The following is a 21,097-nucleotide window of genomic DNA, read 5'->3' as shown; positions in this document are numbered from 1 at the left end:
TACTAAGCCTAAGATTTTAGATTAAAACTGCAGAATGGAAGGAAAGGAGGACTTTATTTTGGCTCCTCACTTCCAACCTCTCTCTGAAGACTGGAAAAGAGACTCTCTTAAGAAAATTAGGGGGTCATGTAGGGGAAGCATGGCTTTGTTTTCTGCAGTCTTCAGATGAGGACTAGACCATGTGAAAAATGAATATAAGATTTTAGCTGCGGTTCATTCATTTTCAGCTTTGTATTCTTTTTATTAAATAGGCACAATTAAACATTCAATTGCTGCACCCATAATCTAGGTTTAAGGTGCCATTTAGCTTGGAGCTTTCATATCTCAGTTTCTAACACTGTTTTATATTAGTCCAAGTTTTATTTTCTAGCTCCTTATATATTCAGAAAATGTAAGTAATTGATCATTAATGAAAAAACAAGGAAGGAGACAAACAAGGAAGGAAGAAAAACATCCTTCTTCAAGCTTTATTTTTTTGATATGAAAGATCAGTATTACTTGACTGGTGAACAGGGGGATTTAAGAAATAAAATTATAAATTGGAGAAATACACATTTTGAATGATGGCTTTCTTTCCATTTGTGTATTAGGCAAATATGGTTTTAAATGTGAGTTTACTTGAATTCCTCCCACACCCTATTCTCCACTGACCCCCACCTACCACAAAAGGCCACTAACTTGTTCCAGGAGGGGTCCCGTGATTGTGCCCGGTTTTGGAATGATGCCAGGGAGCTGGGAATATATTTTGAGAGATACTTTTCTTTCACATTTTCAGCTAGGGATAATTCACAGAACCCAATCATTGTTTGATTCCAGAGAAGCTATAGATACCTTCCTTCTTCTTAGTGAGACTCAAACTAATATGCTAGCCCTGAAGAATAATGCAGATCATGTTTTATAAGTGCAATTCCAAAGCACAAACGGTGTGACCAAGCTTCCTCATGGTAATGGCAGCATTTCTGCTATCTTTCCTTTAGCTTTATGAAATGCTCCCATGGCTCATGAAACATCTCCCAGGGCCCCACAAGAAGGCTTTCTCCTGCATGGAGATGGTGCGTTCATATGCAAAGGAGGAGATAGAGAAGCATAAGGAGAATCAGTCTCTGCATGATCCACAAGATCTCATTGATTTCTATCTACTTCAGATGGAGAAAGTAAGTATCTGCTTGAAAGCGAATGCTGCTCATCCAAGGAATCATTATATTCCCTGTTATAAGTGAATACTAATCTCTTGCCTGGAAACCAGCATCTTTTTTCCTGAATCTCAGTTGAAAATGGCATTGAGTTCCCCCCAAATATTTCTCATAGTCAATTTAGTTGCTAAAGTGGGTTGACATCCATCCATTAGCATTGTTAAAAATGTGAGTGGAAAGAGGTGGAAGCCTAAGTGTGTTAAGGGGTCTTGCCTATGGAGCATTCCCTCTGTACATAAATTTCTTTGGATTGATGTTCATTTGACATTCAAATGTGGACTGAAAAAATAGAAAATCCTAAACAAAATGCTCATAAACTAGAGTATGACTTCAAATCCCTGTCTCATCTATCTTCATATACTAGAAAGGACAAATATATATTCATCTTTCCCTCTGGACAATGTTTATCATAATGACAAACGAATGGTTAAATATGTTTAGCAGTAAGTACCATATTTCATCACATAATTGTCACAGTTTTATACCAATTATTCTTTTTTAAAAAGGGGGGTGCAACGATTATTTGGTCAAAAACCAAGGAACGACCCTTAATTGAGAAAACAGTGTTTATGAAGAAACATAATTATGTTTATAATGCTTATTACTTGTTACTAACTGTTTTTGGTGTGATTAGGATGCACAGAATATGTGTGAACAGGCACAGGAAGGATAATAGGTAGTCCAAACTGGGGCAAGGCATTGTCATGCACGCTTACAATGCCCTGTGACCATTACGTGGTGAATGCTTTGGGGATGATTTGAAAAAAGGAGCTTGACTATTATATGGTGGTGACCATTAGGCAGTGAAATATGTAGCACACATTTTGAATATCCGCTGCCAGAGTTTCCGTTGGATCACTCTCTTCATGCCAGTATTGGGTTATTATGCTAACCCACAGATCCTGAAATCTAGCACCAGCAGCTACCGCTGTAAATACAGGAAAGTGTGTGTGTGGGGGGGGGGGGTTTCTTATCATAACCAGCTATGAAACAGAGGGCCGGTCCACCCACGAGGCAGGCTGTGAGAGCTGCCTTGGGCAGTGGAATGCCAACAGGAGGCATCTCTGGGGATGTGCTGCCTAGCCAGCTGCTAGTGGAGAAGCAAAGGGGGCAGCTTCTGGCAAGATTTCACCAAAATCTTTCAATATCTTATCAAGCTCCCTTTTGTTGTTGCCACTTTGTGGGCACTGCTGTGCAACCTCGGTAAGGCAGGTGGCAGCAACAGTACGGCGATGGTGGCAACACCTTCCCATTTCAACTCAGGCAGTGTAAGAGGACACCCCACCCCTCATGAAGCCTGTGTGGGTGGTATGGTAATATGTGGGGGGAATAAAATAAAGTAAGTGCTGAAGGACAAGCTGTAATGTGTGTAAATGACTTGTCACTTCCCCCATTTTCAACACCAGAGCAAGAATGACCCAGAGTCCACCTATGATGAAGAAAACGTGGCTCAGTGTATTTCTGAGCTCTTCATAACAGGGTCAGACACAACCACGGCTTCTCTGAAATGGGCACTTCTCCTCCTGACAAGTCATCCAGATGTCCAAGGTGAGAGAGGAGAGCCAGGGCTTCTCTTCATCACTAGGGTGGACCATAATTCTTTAAAGGTTTCATATTGGAAAGAGTTAAATGTGAGTTTATGATGGAAATTATGGAAGGCAAATTTTATTGACTTTCATTACTTTCATGTCTGGAAAGATCAGTTTCCCTCACCAATATTTTCCTACATAGTTTCTGTAATATATAAATTTCAGAAGTAAAAATGTAAAATGCCCACAATGCCCTCTTCCCACAGGACATTTCCAGTCTATGATTACTGGGACAGGTAGAGATGGAGGGTCTGAATGTGTAATGGAATTGGGATAGGAGAGGGTTGGTGCAGTGGATGGGCCTCCACTGTGAAACTAAGGTTGGCAGTTCAAATCTGCATGACAGGTGAGCTCCCGTTGCTCTGTCCCAGCTTCTGCCAACGGAACAGTTTGAAAGCATGCCAGTGTAAGTAAACAGGTAGTGCTGCGGTGGGAAGGTAATCAGCATTTCTGCGTGCTCTGGAACTCATCATGCTGTCCAGTTGTGCCAGAGGTGGTTTAGTCATGCTGGCCACATGACCCCGAATGCTGTCTGTGGATAAACACCAACTCCCTAGGCCTGAAAGTGTAATGAGCACCACACCGCATAGTCTCCTTTGATTGGACTTAACCGTCCAGGGGTCCTTTATCTTTACCTTTATATGAGTGATGCTAGCCAAAGAGGAAATGAGGAAATGAAGATTAATAAAACTAAGTAGGAAATATTGAGGGCAGGGGATTTAGAACACACACACACACACACACACACACACACACACACACACGAAGCCTTTGAGCTCAGCCCTTCATCAAATCCAGCCAGCTCTGGTAACCAGAAAGAACTGCAATGAGCTTCACTTTCAGCCTTTTCACACTTGAGATCTAGAGTGGGGAAGAATCATGTACACAGACGAGCTCTTTGGAGGACCAGGTGACCTAAAAATGCAAGAAACCTGGACTCATTCACAGAGGATTATGGAATATGTTCAAGGGAAATAAATGCCCATCTGAAATAAAATGCAATATTCACAATAAATCTTCTGTTTCCATCATTCTCTTCAGATAAAATGCACAAGGAAATAGAAGATGTCATAGGTTCTACTCACTCAATCTGCTATCAAGATAAGAAGAAACTGCCCTACACCAATGCTGTGATTCATGAAATGCAGCGCTTTAAATACATCAGTTTTTTGGGGTTCCCTAGGCAATGTACAAAGGATTTGAAGCTGCGTGGTTTTCTCATTCCCAAGGTATAACAGTGTGATACAGCTGCACTCCTGTAGCCCAAGAGCAAAGAGCAGCAGAAGGTTTCATATTGAGAGATGCAGCCAGCTGTACAGGACCTTCCTGTCTAGTCAAAAATCTGAAGGGCAAGAGCAGGAGCTCCATCTGCAGACATGTTTCACCATCAGCAAGTGCCATTCCATGGGGCAATTGTGGCAGGGGAGGAGCCTGAAGTATCCAGAGGTCTCACCTGGGTTGTGAGCTTTCATTTTAAAAGAGGTGGCAGAAAGCCCTCTTGTGTTCCTGCCTGTACAGAAATTTTGTTAAGGTGAAGAATACAAAACCAACCCCAACCCCCCCCCCAAAAAAAAATAATAAATCACACAGGTCTCTGCAATGATTAGTCTTGGGATAGTGTGGAACAATCCAGAAATGTGTTGATCTGAATGCATTCCAAATCACTTCTTTCAAATCACTTGCAGGGGACTTTTATTGTTCCTGATCTACGCTCTGTTCTTCTTGATCCAACACGATGGGAGACACCTGCAGAGTTCAACCCAAATCATTTCTTGGACAAGGATGGACAATTTGTGAACAGAGAAGAATTCCTTCCATTTGGTGCAGGTAAATGCAGAAGACCAAGCTATGTTTTGATCTGTAGATGTGCTTATCTGTCTGCTTCCAGAAAATGACATCAGCAGCAGCACAGGAGGGAGTGGGCCAGAGCTGTAGCAGCGTCTTTCTGGCTGGAGTGGCAGCGCTGGTCAGCAGAATGGGGCAAGGCAGTGGCAAGTTAAGGGGATCTCTGGGTTGGTGGCTTGGGGCCAGAGCCATAACTAGGTGATCTTGTGCCCCTGACAGAACTGTCCAGATTACGCACCCTAGCCACAGAAAAATTAGCTCTTCTTTCTCCTCTCCTCCATGCCTCCCCCCGTTCAATTCCTCACACACTTCACCTTGTATTGAATTCTTTCACAGAAAATACAATATTTAATTTATTATTTCTTAATAAAAGGTTTCATCAAAGAAAATGACATTATGATGGAAGTTGACAGTTTTTTTATGTAATTAATGGTAAAACAATACACAGATAGGTCTAAATGAAGCATACAAAAATACCATACTGATTTGTTCCACAATGATAACTTTACATTATATTTTCACAATATCTTCCATGCCACTGGTTTGAAGCATGCTTATGAGAGGTGTGACAAAAACGTTGGGCTAAAAAGCAACTCTAACAGAGAGCTTACAAAATGCCTGTTAAAAATGAATTGCACAACACTATTGTAGACATACTTCCAACTCTTCAAAAGAAAAGAACTGTTGCTAACACAGATAAAACATTTACGTAGATAATTTCTGACAGTACCCAGTTCTTTTTGAGTACTCAATAATACTTCACACAACAAAGCAGACCAAAGTACGAGATGGCTCAGTCGGTAGAGCAGGAGACTCTTAACCTCAAGGTCATGGGTTCGAGTGCCACGTTGGGCAAAAGATCCCTGCATTGCAGGGCATAGAGCTTGAAGACTCTTGGGATCTCTTCCAAGTGTATGATTATCTCTCTGTGTGGATTGTCACCTTTCTGGTCACACTTCTTTGAAGTCTCTCAGCCCCACTCACCCCACAGAGTGTTTGTTGTGGGGAAGGAAGGGAAAGGAGAATGTTAGCCGCTTTGAGACTCCTTCGGGTAGTGATAAAGCGGGATATCAAATCCAAACTCTTCTTCTTCTAAAGTATGCAATTCTTGTAAATCACCTGAAGTGTCAGAAAGCATCGCACAGGTAGTAAAACTTGGCTTAGTTACAAACAGTGGTAAAAGCTAAATAATTGGTATAGGAACATGAGAGTGTCTTGTAAGAACCATTTGGTCTGAGCTTGGAGTAACTACATCAGACCTCTCTACCCAGTGAGCTTCTCAGTTGGCCTGAGGGAGAACAATAGGTCTGAAGTAAACCTGGCAGGACAGGTTACTCCATGGTCTTAACCCCTTTCTGCATTGCTGATTTGGGCAGCTGACCAACGTTTTCCTTTCATTTTTTAAAATCAAGTTTTATTTAAATTTTATACGTAAGTCACAATAAAAATCATACTAAACCAAAAAGGGAAAATAGAAAAAAGATGAGGAAAGGAAGTAAAGAAAGAAAAGAAGAAAAGGATATTACAAAGTCCTCTATCAAGAGTAAATCTTCACCCTTATTCTGCACACAGAAAAGTGAGTCCTCCCAGTTCTCACTTAGGAGCTACACCCTCTTACCCTGGCTTCCAGCCCTGGGCAATCCTCTCTGCCCTTCCCCTCACACAGGGTCCTGTTAGAATTCCTGCTCCGGGATTGCAGTCATGGGATTGCTGTCCTGACAATGGTTATGGGCCCACGGATCGGGGCCACAGACCCAGTGCCAGCAGAAGAAGAACCGGGGGCTGTTTTTATCTCGGTTGGAATCTCCTGGAACTGGCAGTGTGAGGCAAGCACCTTCAGAGACAGAAGGGAAAAAAGCTGCGAGGAGACAGACTGTGAGTAAAGCCTGTGCTTGAAAATGAAAGTAAAGGCAGGCCGGACTGTTTTGTGCCAAAGCCAGCGGCTCATGCACAGAAGAAGGCAAGAAGCCTTTGAAGTTCTTGCCAGGCAATTAAGGCCGGCAGAAGAAGGCTTGATTTATAGCCGTCTGATAAGGACAGTAAAAGGTTGTTCCAGCCTGAACTAAGCTGCAGAACAGACCTTTTGGAAGGGTAAAAACCAAGTCCTTAAGTTAAATAGAGGGAAGGAAAAGTGGCCTGATGCGGCAGGACTTTGGCAAGAATGTAGCCATGATTTATGTGTTACAAAGGGAGGACATATCCCGCTGCTTCTGAAGCATTTTCCTGAGAGGAGAATGGGAGTGGTAGAAGGCAAAAGTGGGATTCCTGCTGCGGCAAGACTTTGCCAAAACAATAGCTGTATGTGAAACTTCAGCTATGGGGGAGGGAGCAATTTCCCCTGATGCTGCGTAGAAGTAGCAGACATGGACTTTAAGCAGATAGGATTCTTCTGATTCATTCCCTGTGAGTTTGGAAATGTGGGGGAGCAGTGTTTTGTTCCCAAAGCTGTACCAGCAGTTTGAGACACAATCTATGTCTGATGTTAGACCGTGTGTAATGTTCAGCAGGAATTGAAGCTGTGTCACACGATGGACACTTCAAGATGGCGGAGGTGGCTGATTGGGATGCCAGAAAGGTTCAGAGGGCTAGATTTGCTGTTTCTGACACCCACATGCAGTGGGAGGCAATGGCTCAGCAGACTGCCAGAAGTCACGCCCTGAGGGAAAGCTGATACAGTATCTCAGGGAGGCATCATGGATGAGAAGACGCTGAGCTGTTTTCTTGAATGCACGAGGGGGGTGTTTCCTGTTCCGGGGGGAGGACTGTCCAGAACGGAAGGAGAAGAAGGGGATCTGGCTACGACGTCATCCCAACCATCACTGCAACCAGCAGGTGGCATTGCTAAGGTCGAAGCAGTGGGAAGTTGTTCATGTGAGAAGTTTGGACAGCTTCCAGAAGTCAGGAAGGCTTGCAGCATTTCTGACAGGCGACATGAAGCAAGGCCAGAGATGCAGAACTTCAGCACAAATTTGGTGACCGGCTATTCCAGTGCAGAGGTGCAAGAATCTTTTGTGCTAGATTCTGAGGTGGAGGCACACCTTTGTGGAAGATGGAACTGGTTCACCACATGTATGCCACAGAAGGATCCGATCCACCAGTTGAGTGGAGATTCCTTGGAGGTGCACAGCACCTGGACCGTGGAACTGAAAAGCTGCAACGTTGTGATGTCTAACGTGTTTTTCATTCCAGGTTGAGAAGCCCAGCTGATGCAGCGTTGCTGTTCTGTTTATGGCAACAAACAGAACGCAACCATCCAGAAGAACGAAAATGACATTATAAATGGCTTGTTCTTACTAGGTTGTGATGTTAACATAGGTGGTGGTGGGAAGGTTGGAGAGACATGTGATGTTATATCTGATAACCATTCTTTTCATGCAGGATGTGTGCATGGGTCTCCCAGTACCTGACATGAAGATGGTCAGGTGTACCAGTGCTCAGGACAAAGCAAAAGGGGGAGGCAATATGGGTATCTTGCCAAGGCACCCTATTGGTGATGATGACAATGACAAGGCAAACCCGGAAAAAGCCAAGATGCCAATGGATGGATCTGACATGTGGGTTCCAAAGTCACAGAGCAATACGCTCGGCAAGCATCATTTGCAAGGCCTTTCCCTGGATTCAGACAGAGTTTCTGATGGGAACTGTGACAAGATAAACCCGGAAAAAGCCAGGATGCCAAATGGATGGGTCTGACATGAGGCAGGAAGCAAAGATTCTTCTTGGGGCAAGGCTTGTACATAGTACTGAGGCCTGATGCCAAGCTGATTTTACTCACTGGGGATGTTGAGTGCAGTGCAGAATGGGAGGAAAATAAGGGTATTTTCCAAGGCTACCCCACTGTGGAAGGCTCTGATACAGAGTCTGCTGCTGATGCTAACACTGAAGTAAGTTCCACTGATACAGTGGGGGAGATGCGCCAGGTGCGCAGATCAGGAGGAGCTACAAAGGGTGAAATGCCCACCAGGTATGCTCAGGAGTTTGCTAACACAGCTGTTGCAGGTTTAGCTGTGGTTAGTGGCTCGACGCAGGTCTAGGAATCTGAAGTCTTGAAAGGGGCACAGGGTTTGTCCTCAAGGGATGGGAAACCACGCCCAAAGGCTGTAAGGGTAGACACTGTTTCCTTGGAGAAGGAAGCTGGACCACGTCCAGAGGCCGTGTGTGCCAACACTGATTCCTCAGAGAGGAACGTGGCTAGGGTTCTAGTCCCAACAAAGCCAGGTGTGAGACTTCCTGATAGTCAGAAGGGCTATGACGCCAAGACTAGTCAGAAGTGCAAGATGGTAAGGGCCAAGGCCAATCCAGTTGCAGGTCGTTCCAAGGGTAGAACAGGTGATACAGGGGTATACTGTGTGTATGACATCTGTATGGTTGCTGCAGTTACACTGATGACTGCAACACAGTGCATGAATTGGGGGAGGATGTTAGAATTCCTGATCGATGATTGCAGTCATGGGATTGTTGTCTTTCACATGGCGGTGTATGTTTTGACTCCAGAGTGGGAAGTGACGGAGACAGGATGTTTGTGTTACTGTGTTCTGTAAGTGGGACTATTGTCCTTTGTTCATTCTCTTTGCTGTCTGATGCTAGAGAGAGAGGGAGCCATGTTGCAGTGCTCCGTGTGTGTTTATATGTGAATAAACGTAGATTAGCCAAATGCTGAGTTGCTGAGGCCTGTTAGGCAAGCTGCGAAGACTCTGCAGATCCCTAAGTGTGCCGATGTCTGCTATGATGTTCGGGCTGAAGAAAGCTTTTGAAGCTCCCGAACGAACGACCAAGAGGGAGAGAACATGCCAGTCAGGCATGTGTCTCTGCCATGGTCCTACTCGAGTGTAGGATGAGCTCCTGACAGGCCCTTCATCTGTATTCCATTCCCTTCCTCATTGTATCTTCCTTGATATGAGATAGGGAACTTCAAATTACAGAACAAAACATAAGTATAACAAGAAGAAAGGAAGGTTAGCACTGACCAGGCTAGGAAATTGATAGCAGCTTTTTTTTTTTTTTTTATAAAATTTTTATTGGTTTTACGAAATTTTTAAAGAACAAACAAACACTTAAGAAAACAAACATACACGTATAATTTCATAACATATTTTCATAAACCTCTTTTCTAAGACTTCCCCATACCCCCCCTTTCTGCATCCCAATGTCCATAATTTTATAGCAACTCCCAATTGTTACTTTCCAACCTTAATCATCTTAGTCATCTCTATATTCTAACCTTATGTCACTGTATCCCTTTGTTCCTAAAAACCAAAACACTCTAACATTCATTAAGTTTATAATAGTCCTTAAGATATCTTTTGAATTTTCTCCATTCTTCTTCCGCTGTCTCTTTTCCTTGATCCCGGATTCTGCCTGTCATCTCTGCCAATGTCATATAGTCCATCACTTTCATCTGCCATTCTTCCAGAGTGGGTAGATCTTGTGTCTTCCAATACTTTGCGATGAGTATTCTTGCTGCTGTTGTAGCGTACATGAAAAAAGCTCTGTCCTTCTTTGGCACCAATTGGCCGACAATGCCCAAGAGAAAGGCCTCTGGTTTTTTAGGAAAAGTACATTTAAGTACCTTTTTCATTTCATTATAGATCATTTCCCAGAAAGCCTTAATCTTCGGGCATGTCCACCAAAGGTGGTAGAAGGTACCTTCAGTCTCTTTGCATTTCCAACATTTGTTATCGGGCAAATGATAAATTTTTGCCAGCTTGACTGGGGTCATGTACCACCTGTATACCATTTTCATAATGTTTTCCTTTAAGGCATTACATGCCGTAAATTTGATACCGGTGTTCCATAACCATTCCCAGTCATCTGACATAATGTTATGACCAACATCCTGTGCCCACTTAATCATGGCTGATTTGACTGTTTCCTCCTGTGTATTCCACTTCAGCAACAAGTTATACATTCTAGATAAATTCTTAGTGGTAGGTTCTAACAATTCGGTTTCTAATTTTGATTTTTCCACCTGGAAGCCGACTTTCCTGTCCTGTTTAAAAAATTCCATTATTTGACGGTATTGAAACCAATTTTCCACTTTATGTTTCAATTTCTCCTGGCTTTGTAATTTGAACTTATCTCCATCCTGTTCTAAGATTTCCCAATACTTCGGCCATCCGACCTCCATATTGAGTTTTTTCACAGCATTAGCCTCCACTGGTGACACCCATCTAGGGGTTTTATTTTCCAATAGATCTTTATATCTTATCCAAACATTAAACAATGCTTTTCTGACAATGTGATTTTTGAAGGCACTGTTAACTTTATCATACCAAAGATATGCATGCCAACCAAAAGCGTTATTGAAACCTTCCAGATCCAAGATGTCTGTATTCTCGAGGAGCATCCATTCTTTGAGCCAGCAAAAAGCTGCTGCCTCATAATACAATTTTAGGTCCGGCAGGGCAAAACCCCCTCTTTCTTTAGCATCTGTCAGTATTTTAAATTTAATTCGGGGCTTTTTGCCCTGCCAGACAAATTTCGAAATATCTTTGTGCCACCTCTTAAAACATTCCATCTTGTCAATAATCTGCAAGGTCTGAAACAAAAATAGCATTCTAGGCAATACATTCATTTTAATTACTGCAATTCGGCCTAACATTGACAGTTTCAAATTTGACCATATTTCTAAGTCTTTTTTAATTTCTGACCAACATTTCTCATAGTTGTCCTTATACAAATTCTGATTCTTGGATGTTAGATAAACCCCTAGATATTTTACCTTTTTGACCACAGTCAAACCTGTTTCCTCTTGAAATTTCTCCTTTTCCATATCTGTTAGGTTTTTCCCTAAAACTTTGGTTTTTAGCTTGTTCAACTTAAATCCAGCTACCTGGCCAAACTGTTGTATTATTTCTAATACCTTTTTCGTACTAGTGTTTGGCTCTTGCAAAGTCAATACTAAGTCATCTGCGAACGCTCTTAACTTGTAATGTTTAGCTCCGACCTGCACACCTTTAACCTGCTGGTCATTTCTTATCATATTCAGCAAGACCTCCAGAACTGTAATAAAGAGTAATGGGGAAATCGGGCACCCCTGTCGTGTTCCTTTTTCTATCTTAAGCTCCTCAGTCACCACATTATTTACAATCAGTTTGGCCTTTTGTTCAGAGTATATTGCAGCCATACCATTCTCAAAACCCCGACCTACCCCCATCCTATGCAGATTCTTCTTCATAAAACTCCAAGAAATATTGTCAAAGGCTTTCTCCGCGTCCACAAATATCAATACTGCTTTAGTGTTTATATTCACCTCTAGCTTTTCCAGAATGTCTATAACATTCCTTACATTGTCCGCCAGGTGTCTTTTAGGGAGAAAGCCTGCTTGGTCCTTATGAATCATCTCCATCAAAACTCTTTTGAGTCTTTTTGCCAAAATGTCTGCAAAAATTTTGTAATCCACGTTGAGCAATGATATTGGGCGGTAGTTCTTGAGTTGGGTCTTTTCAGTCTCTGACTTTGGTATAAGTGAAATGTATGCCTCTTTCCACGATTCAGGTGCCCTTTTTCCTTCAAGGATCTCATTACAAACTTCTCTTAATGGTTGAATCAACCATTCCTTCAACGATTTGTAGTATCTAGAAGTCAATCCATCTGGTCCCGGAGATTTGCCCAGTTGCATATTCTGAATGGCAGCCTCTATCTCTTGTTCTGAGATTCTCTGGTTCAAGTCCATCTTACTTTGCTGAGAGATGTTTTGTAATCCATATCTTCCAAGGAATTTGTCTATATCTTCTTCATTTTGCGGGCCTTGAGTATAGAGTTTTTTGAAATAACTTAAAAAGCAATTTCTAATTTCATTAGGTTTAGATATGTTCTTTCCATCCACCTCTAGACTTGTAACTGTATTTAGTTTCTGCCTTTTCTTCAATTGCCATGCCAAAAGTTTACCACATTTATTTGCTGATTCAAAAGTTTTTTGCCTCATTTGCTTTATCTTCCATTCAATCTCTTGGTTCATCAATTCCATATATTGGGTTTGATATAACTTGATCTCTCTTAAAATGTCCTGAGACTTTGGTTTTGTTCTTAATTTCCTCTCTCCTTCCTTTATCATTTCCAAGATCTTCTCTTTTTTCTCATTTTGTTTTTTCCTCTTTATTGAATTTTGTTGAATCAAAAATCCTCTCATAACCGCTTTACTTGCATCCCAGATCACTCTTTTCTCCACGTCGGTCTTCAAATTTATTTCAAAATAGCCTTTTAGGGTCTTTTGGGCCTTCGTGAGAATCTCCTTATCTCGAAAGAGGGTGTCATTCATTCTCCATCTAAATTGACCAGTTATTGTGGGTTTCATCTCCATCTTCACGGCGTTATGGTCGGAGCAAGTTTTTGGGCAGATTTCCACTTTCTTAATCTTTGGAGCCAGTCCACTAGTAACCCAGATTTGGTCAATTCTGGTCCAGGTCATCATTGCTTGGGAGAAAAAGGTTCCCTCTCTCTCCAGAGGGTTCCTTGTTCTCCAAATGTCTATCAAGTCCATATTTTCTGTCATTTCGAAAAAAGTCTTAGGGAGTCTCCCTTCTTTAGTGACTGTTAGTCTTTGTGCCTTGTCCATATTAGTGGAGACCACGCCATTCATGTCTCCCATGATTATCATATTGTAATCCAGATAGTCCGTCAAGGTTTCATGAAGTCTCTTAAAGAAGTCAGATTTGCCTTCATTTGGTGCATAAATTCCAACAACTAAGAATTTTTCTCCATGTACTTGTATCTCCACAGCCAGATATCGCCCTTGTTCATCTTTGAATATCATTTTTGGAGCCCATTTCTCCTTCACATATATTACAACTCCTCTCTTCTTAACTTTATCTGATGAAATAAATTCTTGTCCTAGCCTTTTATTTGAAAGTAATCTCCTATGGGCTCTGGTTATGTGAGTTTCTTGTAAGCATATCAAGTCCAATTGTTCTTTATTCAATATATGAAATACTTGTCTTCTCTTCAAAGGCCCATTGAGCCCATTACAATTCCAACTAAGGAATTGCAGAGCCATCTTGTTATTTTCTTAAGACTCCTCCAACAGCTCCAAGTTGTTGCTCTTCTTCTGATGGTAATGATTTTTGTCCAGGCAAGAGATTCAAGATGTCCAATGCTCTCCTCTGTTCTGCAAGTACGTCCACAGTCCCCTTCTGTAAATCCTCCTGGTATCTTGCCAAAAATTTGTCTTTGTCTTGAATTGTCTTTATTTTCACTTTCTTTGCCTTGTAGTCAAATGACAGTCCTTGTGGGAACTCCCACCTAAAGCGAATAGTGTTCTTCTTTAGCAAGAGAACCAAGTCCTTGTAAAAGTTTCTTAAGTCCAAAATGTATTTTGGGATGTCTTTAAAGATCTGTACAGCTGAATTTCCAATTTGCAGGGCCTTTTCGAAGTGTAATCCTAATATTTTGTCTCTTTCTTCCTTGGATCTGAGTGTAATCAAACAGTCTCTCGGTGTCTTTCTATCTTGCTTTTTACCCAATCTGAAGGCAGTCGTGATTTTAAATTCGTCTTCCTCAAGGTCCCAACAATCCAGAAACTCCCGTGTCAAGTATTCCACAAGGCTGTCTCTTTCGTTCTCCGGAATCAGTCTTAATTTTAAATTTCTCTCTTTCCTCTGTAACTCCCACAAGGCCAATGTTGCATCATGCTCATAGACCTTCTTGGCAAGGGGCTCTAGCTTCTCCTGTGTCTCTCCGGCAGTGGCTTTGGCCTCCTCGGCAATTTGGCGCGTGGTGGCGTTCTCCTCTACCAATCTATTTATAGATTCTGTATTCTGATTTAATCTTGCTGATATTTCTGTTAATTTTTGTGTGTTCTCTGAAGTCTGTTTTGTCAAAGACTCCAGGGTTTGGTTTATCTTGAGCAAGGCCTCTGTCACAGCTTCCATAGAGACGGCTGCTCCTTTGTCTTGACCTGTTGTTCCTGCTGATCCGGCTGTTACGCCTGAGATTGAACCTCTTTTCTTTGCCTGTTGCAGCTGCAGCTGTTGTTGTTGCTGTTGTTGCTTGATCTTGGCTCTTGTGACTATCTCTTCTTGTGGGCCACTCATGTCAAGGTCAATTCCCACGGGATTTGTTCTCCCTTGGAAAATTCCACTGCCTTAAGCCGTGCCGAACTTTACTTTATCCTCTAGAGGGAGCAAATCAAAATGGCCATAGAGCAAAATTTCCAAGTACCAAAACAAAGGAGACAGTCCAAAAAGTGAGAGAAAGGGAAATTAACACAGTCCAAGCCAATGTTACTAAATACTTATAACTTCAAATTGCCACAGTTGCCCAATTTATGCTGTTTCTTCTTGTGATATACAATAGTCAGGCAGTGTAGAAACTTTGTATCAAAGTATCACTTCACAGGGAAAAGTCAGTTCAGTGCACTAAGAAGGCAGACCGTTTCGTACATTCAAACAGATGAGACAGCAGATGTTTTTTTTCCTCCAAATAAGTCATGCAGTTAATGGTCAGATTCGCCTCCCCTCTGCCCTGCTTGCTAGAGGGGAGATCAAAGGTTTAAATGTCCGGTTTAGCTGATCAAAGGACAGATTTAAACGGATGCAGGTTTAAAGTTCCGTTGCTTTCGCTTTCATGCAGTCGGGGGGAGGCAGACTTCCTTTGTTTAAATCTCCCCCGTTTTTAGCCCAATTTTTAAAAATGAAAGAGTCCCGGTTATTTTTCAGTTCTTACTCACGGGGAATCAGTCCGAATTTCTTTTCAGGAAGGAATCGGCGCTCTCCGCTTATGGCGACGCGGCTTCACTTCGCAGGCTGGGTAGCGACTCTCAGCACCGCGCTCACTCCCGATGTCGATCCGTAGCCTTTAAAAAGGCTCTTTCACGGTACCGGGGGGCGCAAAGGTGCCCACCGAGTCTCCTTGTTCTCAGGCTTCAGCGCCTGGGATTTTAGGGGTCCCCCGCTTGCCGTAGCGGGTAAGACCCGAACTTGCGAAGCAGTCCTTCTCCGGAGCTCGGAGCTAGGACCGCCATTAAGCGCTGGCACCGACCGGAAGTCCGGATGACTGCATATTTTTGGACTCTGAGAAAGGTTTGAAAACTCCTTCTCCTGTTAGCGTAGTTTTTGTGGGTCTGGAAGAGTTCCAGAATGGTTGACCGGGTTCCTGAAGCTGAGAAGGCTCTGGTCTTCCCACAGCTGACAGATGAGAACTATTGTTTATGGTCTTTTCGGGTGGAGGCGCTTTTGACCTCTAGAGAAGTATGGACCTATGTAACTGATGACCCTCCTGACCCTGTAACTAATGCTTGGTCGAAAGGAGATGCAAAAGCCAGGGCGATAATTAATTTGGCAGTCAGCGGCCAGCAAGTAGTCTATATAAGAAATAAGAAAACTGCCAAAGAAATGTGGGACAGTCTTTCAGCAGTGCATGTTAGAAAAGAGTCAGCGTCTGCATTGACGTTTTTCAAGCAGTTGTACCAGACGAAGTTGCAGCCTGGTGGTGATTTGGCGGCACACTTGAGACGTCTGGAGGCAATACGCGGCGAATTAATTCAAAGGGACATGGAGATACCTGATATTCAGTATATATTTATCATTCTATGTTCCCTTAATGAGGACTTTGATGGTACAGCTAGCCAGATATCTGCCGTTCCACCAGCACAATTAACTGTGGAAGGGGTAACGGCAAGATTAATGGGCGAGTTGGATAGAAGGGAGGCTTGTGCCATAAGCACTCCTGTTTCCAGAAAGAATGAGGAAGAAGAAGAAGAAGAGTTTGGATTTGATATCCCACCTTTCACTCCCCTTCAGGAGTCTCAAAGCGGCTAACATTCTCCTTTCCCTTCCTCCCCCACAACAAACACTCTGTGAGGTGAGTGGGGCTGAGAGACTTCAAAGAAGTGTGACTGGCCCAAGGTCACCCAGCAGCTGCATGTGGAGGAGCGGAGATGCGAACCCGGTTCCCCAGATTACGTGACTACCGCTCTTAACCACTACACCACACTGGCTCATATGGAACACCATATGCAAACCTGTGGTGATACAACTGCATTTAAAGCTGCAAAGCGTTGTTGGTTCTGCAATAAGCAAGGACATTTTGCAAGGGACTGCAGATCCAAAAGAAAGCAAAGTACTCCCAAACCTGTTTCTGTTCGTCAGTCACGGTCGTCAACCCAGCAGCCGACATCGTACCGTAAAGACAGAAACGAGCCACGAGCTTTTCACGCTCGGACTAAAGATCGTAAAAGAATTAAAGATGCCAAATGGAAGTCTTTTGGGGGAGGATGTTAGAATTCCTGATCGATGATTGCAGTCATGGGATTGTTGTCTTTCACATGGCGGTGTATGTTTTGACTCCAGAGTGGGAAGTGACGGAGACAGGATGTTTGTGTTACTGTGTTCTGTAAGTGGGACTATTGTCCTTTGTTCATTCTCTTTGCTGTCTGATGCTAGAGAGAGAGGGAGCCATGTTGCAGTGCTCCGTGTGTGTTTATATGTGAATAAACGTAGATTAGCCAAATGCTGAGTTGCTGAGGCCTGTTAGGCAAGCTGCGAAGACTCTGCAGATCCCTAAGTGTGCCGATGTCTGCTATGATGTTCGGGCTGAAGAAAGCTTTTGAAGCTCCCGAACGAACGACCAAGAGGGAGAGAACATGCCAGTCAGGCATGTGTCTCTGCCATGGTCCTACTCGAGTGTAGGATGAGCTCCTGACAGGCCCTTCATCTGTATTCCATTCCCTTCCTCATTGTATCTTCCTTGATATGAGATAGGGAACTTCAAATTACAGAACAAAACATAAGTATAACAAGAAGAAAGGAAGGTTAGCACTGACCAGGCTAGGAAATTGATAGCAGCTTTGATGTTTTCCCTAGCCTAACTATTTCTAGTTTCCCAAAGGGTTATGTGGAATGTTTACAGCAACAAAGCAATGAACACTGGAAAGTAAATTATTGCTCACTTACTGCCTTCTTCTTGTCTCCTCATCAGGGTCTCGCATTTGTTTGGGAATGCAGCTGGCAAAGATCGAAACATTCATCTTCCTGACCAGCCTGCTGAGGGCATTCAGTTTTCAGCTGCCAGAAGGAGTCAAAGAACTCAATCAAGAGGCTATAATAGGGGTTACAACACATCCCCATCCTTATAAACTCTGTGCTGTTCCCCGCTGCAACACATAAGAAAATAGGAAAATATTAGGGGCTGCACCCCTGCTTCCTGCACTCGGTGACCCCTTGGCCACTCCTGACACATGAACCCCCTAGCATTTCCCCTTCTCTTCCCATCTCATCCCATGCAACTACTGAGGTCTCTTTTCACCTTCGCAGCCAATTCTCTCTTATTTTCTGCAGCTCTGCTTTGCATCCATTTTCCCCTTCACCCCATCTCCTCCTTTTCTTCAGGCCCTTTCATGCCCCTGCTTTCATCTTCATCCCTCTCCCAATGCCTCCTTACTCCCTCCTTTTTGACAACTTCCTTTGCATCCCCATTCTTACTTTTGCTCCCTTTTCTCCTCCCCTCCCCTTCCTTTTCTCAAATCTCCCTTACACACACCTTCCCACACCTCCTCCTCTCTCCCTCTTCTGCAGCCCCCTTCTAACCCCCCCCCATGCTATGTTATTGTATCTTTAAGATGAGTAGACTCCTAAGAGCAAGACTGTCAGCTTCTCCAGTTGAAGAAGACTAAGTTTCTTTGATGGATACATGTGTGCTTGTTAATAAAATATCTCTTCTAAATCAGTAAGTTGAACCCGGAACTTCATGTTGAGGACCACACAAGGTATCAGGAGTGAAATACATTGTGTGGAGGCACTATGGAATATTTGAAGGCTTCACATCCTTTATCACAGTTAAAGAATGGGAGAAGTTTAAAACAGATGTTCCCCTGACTTCCACTCTCCTTTCCTTCAATGGCAGAAGTTTGAGTAAAATGGAGATGGAGGAAAGCTGAGATAACTGTGGCTTAAAATGTAGCAGACCCTAGAATAATGGAGGGATGGAAGAACACTGAGTAAAATAGTAAAGGGTAAAGGGGCCCCTGACCATTAGGTCCAGTCTTGACTGACTCTGGGGTTGCGGCGCTCATCTCATTTTATTGGCCGAGGAAGCCGGCGTACAGCTTCCGGGTTATGTGGCCATCAGGACTAAGCCACTTCTGGCAAACCAGAGCAGCGCACGGAAATACCATTTACCTTCCTGAGCAGTAGCTACTTATCTACTTGCACTTTGATGTGCTTTGAACTGCTAGGCTGGCAGGAGCTGGGACCGAGCAATGGGAGCTGACCCCATCATAGGGATTCGAACCGCTGACCTTCTGATCGGCAAGTCCTAGGCTCTGTGGTTTAACCCACAGTGCCACCCATGTCCCATACTGAACAAAATAACCACTGCTTATTTTCTTTAAAAAAAATAAAAATGTTTATGGGTACTCTCATTTTGACTCAAGAAAATTGGGAAAAATCAATACAGTAAATGGGCAAAAGTACAAAGAATCAGAAAATGTTTAGGAGTATGCATACCTCTGAATTGAACGACCAGTTCAGAATAAAGTTGGCCGTTCACCAAGCCTCCCCCCAAAAGCGCTGTGGGAGCCCGGCATCAAACAAAAGAGCTGCAGACATCTCCCCTAGAGTCCTGTTCCGTCTTTCCGCAATCCCATTCTGTTGGGGACTGTGCGGAGAGGACAATCTGTGTTGAATCCCCTTTTTGCGGAAGAAACTTTGCAGTGCAGACCCGGTGAACTCCCCACCACGATCACTCTGAAAGTTTTGCACCCGTGTGGAAAACTGCAATTCCACAGCCGCAATCCAGTCTTTGATTAGCGGTGCAGCTTCACTTTTGTGTCGGATCATGAAGGTCCAGGAGTTGCGCGTATGGTCATCAATCAGAACCAGCGCATATTTGGCTCCTCCCATACTGGTCACAGACATCGGACCAGACAAATCTGCATGAATTAACTGAAAAGCCCTAGTGGTCACCCTCTCAGACCTAGGGTATGTGCACGTTTCCACCTTTGCGGACTTGCAAGCTCTGCAATCTAGAAACTTAGCACATGATTTCATTTTGCACCCTTGCGTACACTCTGGGATCTTTTTCACTGACCCCAGGACACGTGTGCCATGCGTCTGTGCCAGAGGTGAGCACACGCATCATGAACTGGAACGTTGGCACACTGTGCTTGCGCCTCCTCCGTGTCACCTGGACCTGCAAAAGAAGCATTCAATACAAACAACCTGTCTTTACATTCAACACTGACTAGGTGCTGTCCATTCTTAGAAATAGAGCACTTATTGTCTTCAAAACACACTCTGTAGTTCTCAGCAAGAAGTGCGCTGACAGACAGCAACGCGCAAGACAGTCCTGGAGCAACAAAAGCCTGGATTGAATCCTGTAAGAAAGAACAAAACAGTGAGCCAGTCTGCGTGAGTGGGTGTCGAGTCCCATCTGCTAAACAGACAGTCTTCCCAGAAGTTACAGAGGTGCAGTTCTCCAGGACTCCTGCAGATGGCACGAGATGATGGGAAGCTCCACTGTCTATGACAAAAGTCAGCACAGCATCCTGTTGACAACTCTTGACTGTAGCCATAGATGCTGCCAAATGTTTATGTTCAGTGTCTCTGCCAGCTGCCTTTGGCTTGCCTTTCCCACGCTTTGAAGAAGAGCCCTTTATCTGGTTGCTACGGGAGACGGCCTTCGGCTGTTCCTGTGCCTCCACTGGACATTCTCTCACCAGATGGGAGGGGGAGCCACAGCGATAACAGCGACGCGTAGCAAAAGCTCCCACTGCTCCCTCTTCAGCCATTCCTTTGTTCCCAGCACCCCCACCTTTGGGTGCACAGCCTGGGCCTGCATGCTCCCCAGCACTCTGGTTGCGGGCCTCAACATCACACGGCCCCTCGGAGACAAAGCAGCTACTCCCAGCTGTAACTTCAGGAACATGGCCAGCAGCCCCCTCTGGGCTCTCAGCTTCCTCCCTGCTCTCGGCTTCCTCCCGGCCCTGGGCTCCTGCTGAGCTATCACACAGACTCCTCAGCACCTGCCAGGCGGCCTGAGCCGACTCAACGCCCTCCAGATGGGGCAACAGCATAGCGTCCACGCTTGCTCTCAACATGCAGAGCTCTCTTTGCATTCTCTGCTCTCTATCTTCCAGCAAAGCAGCCTCCAGGTCTGCTCCGCCATCTTCAGCAGCAACTGGCATGGGTGGGGCCGGCTCCGTCTGGGCTATACTCCAGAGCCCTGTGGCCAAAAACCACCCCCTTACTCTTCTAACCCAGATTTCCCAGGACTGGGTTGTGAGCTTTTCAAACGGGACATCATAAAAGTCCTGGAGCTCAGCCATCTCCTCCCCCAGTGCTCCCATTGGGGCTTTTGAAGTACTCACGTGTACCAGCCAGCTTCAATGGAGAGGCGTCCAGTGGCTCCTTGCAGCACACAGCATTTCAGCCAGTTTCCCTGCTTTCTCCCAGGCAAAACCTCAAAGCAGGACTTTTTCCTCCGGCAGCAAAAACAGCAGCTTCTCAACTTTCACAGCCTTTACACACAGCACTT

General features: G+C 44.1%; 1 protein-coding gene and 1 long non-coding RNA gene across 2 annotated transcripts in view; one reads left to right on the top strand and one right to left on the bottom strand.

Moving 5' to 3' along the window:
• The window catches only part of LOC308584987 (cytochrome P450 2J2-like), a 36,827-nt gene extending 18,543 nt beyond the window's left edge, over positions 1–18,284 (top strand). The window contains exons 5-9 of the mRNA XM_081190409.1: positions 978–1,154; positions 2,600–2,741; positions 3,824–4,011; positions 4,468–4,609; positions 17,543–18,284. Coding sequence (XP_081046535.1) covers positions 978–1,154; positions 2,600–2,741; positions 3,824–4,011; positions 4,468–4,609; positions 17,543–17,730 — 837 coding nt within the window. The 3' untranslated portion in view covers positions 17,731–18,284. The remainder of the gene's footprint in view (positions 1–977; positions 1,155–2,599; positions 2,742–3,823; positions 4,012–4,467; positions 4,610–17,542) is intronic.
• The window catches only part of LOC308585203, a 154,966-nt gene that overhangs the window by 3,969 nt on the left and 129,900 nt on the right, over positions 1–21,097 (bottom strand). The gene's annotated exons all lie outside the window — the stretch shown is intronic.

This window comes from Podarcis bocagei, assembly GCF_964188305.1.
Source record: "Podarcis bocagei genome assembly, chromosome: 4".
Taxonomy (NCBI): Eukaryota; Metazoa; Chordata; class Lepidosauria; order Squamata; family Lacertidae; genus Podarcis; species Podarcis bocagei.
The sequence above is the reverse complement of the archived record's forward strand: the minus strand, read 5'-3'. Positions and strand labels throughout refer to the sequence as shown.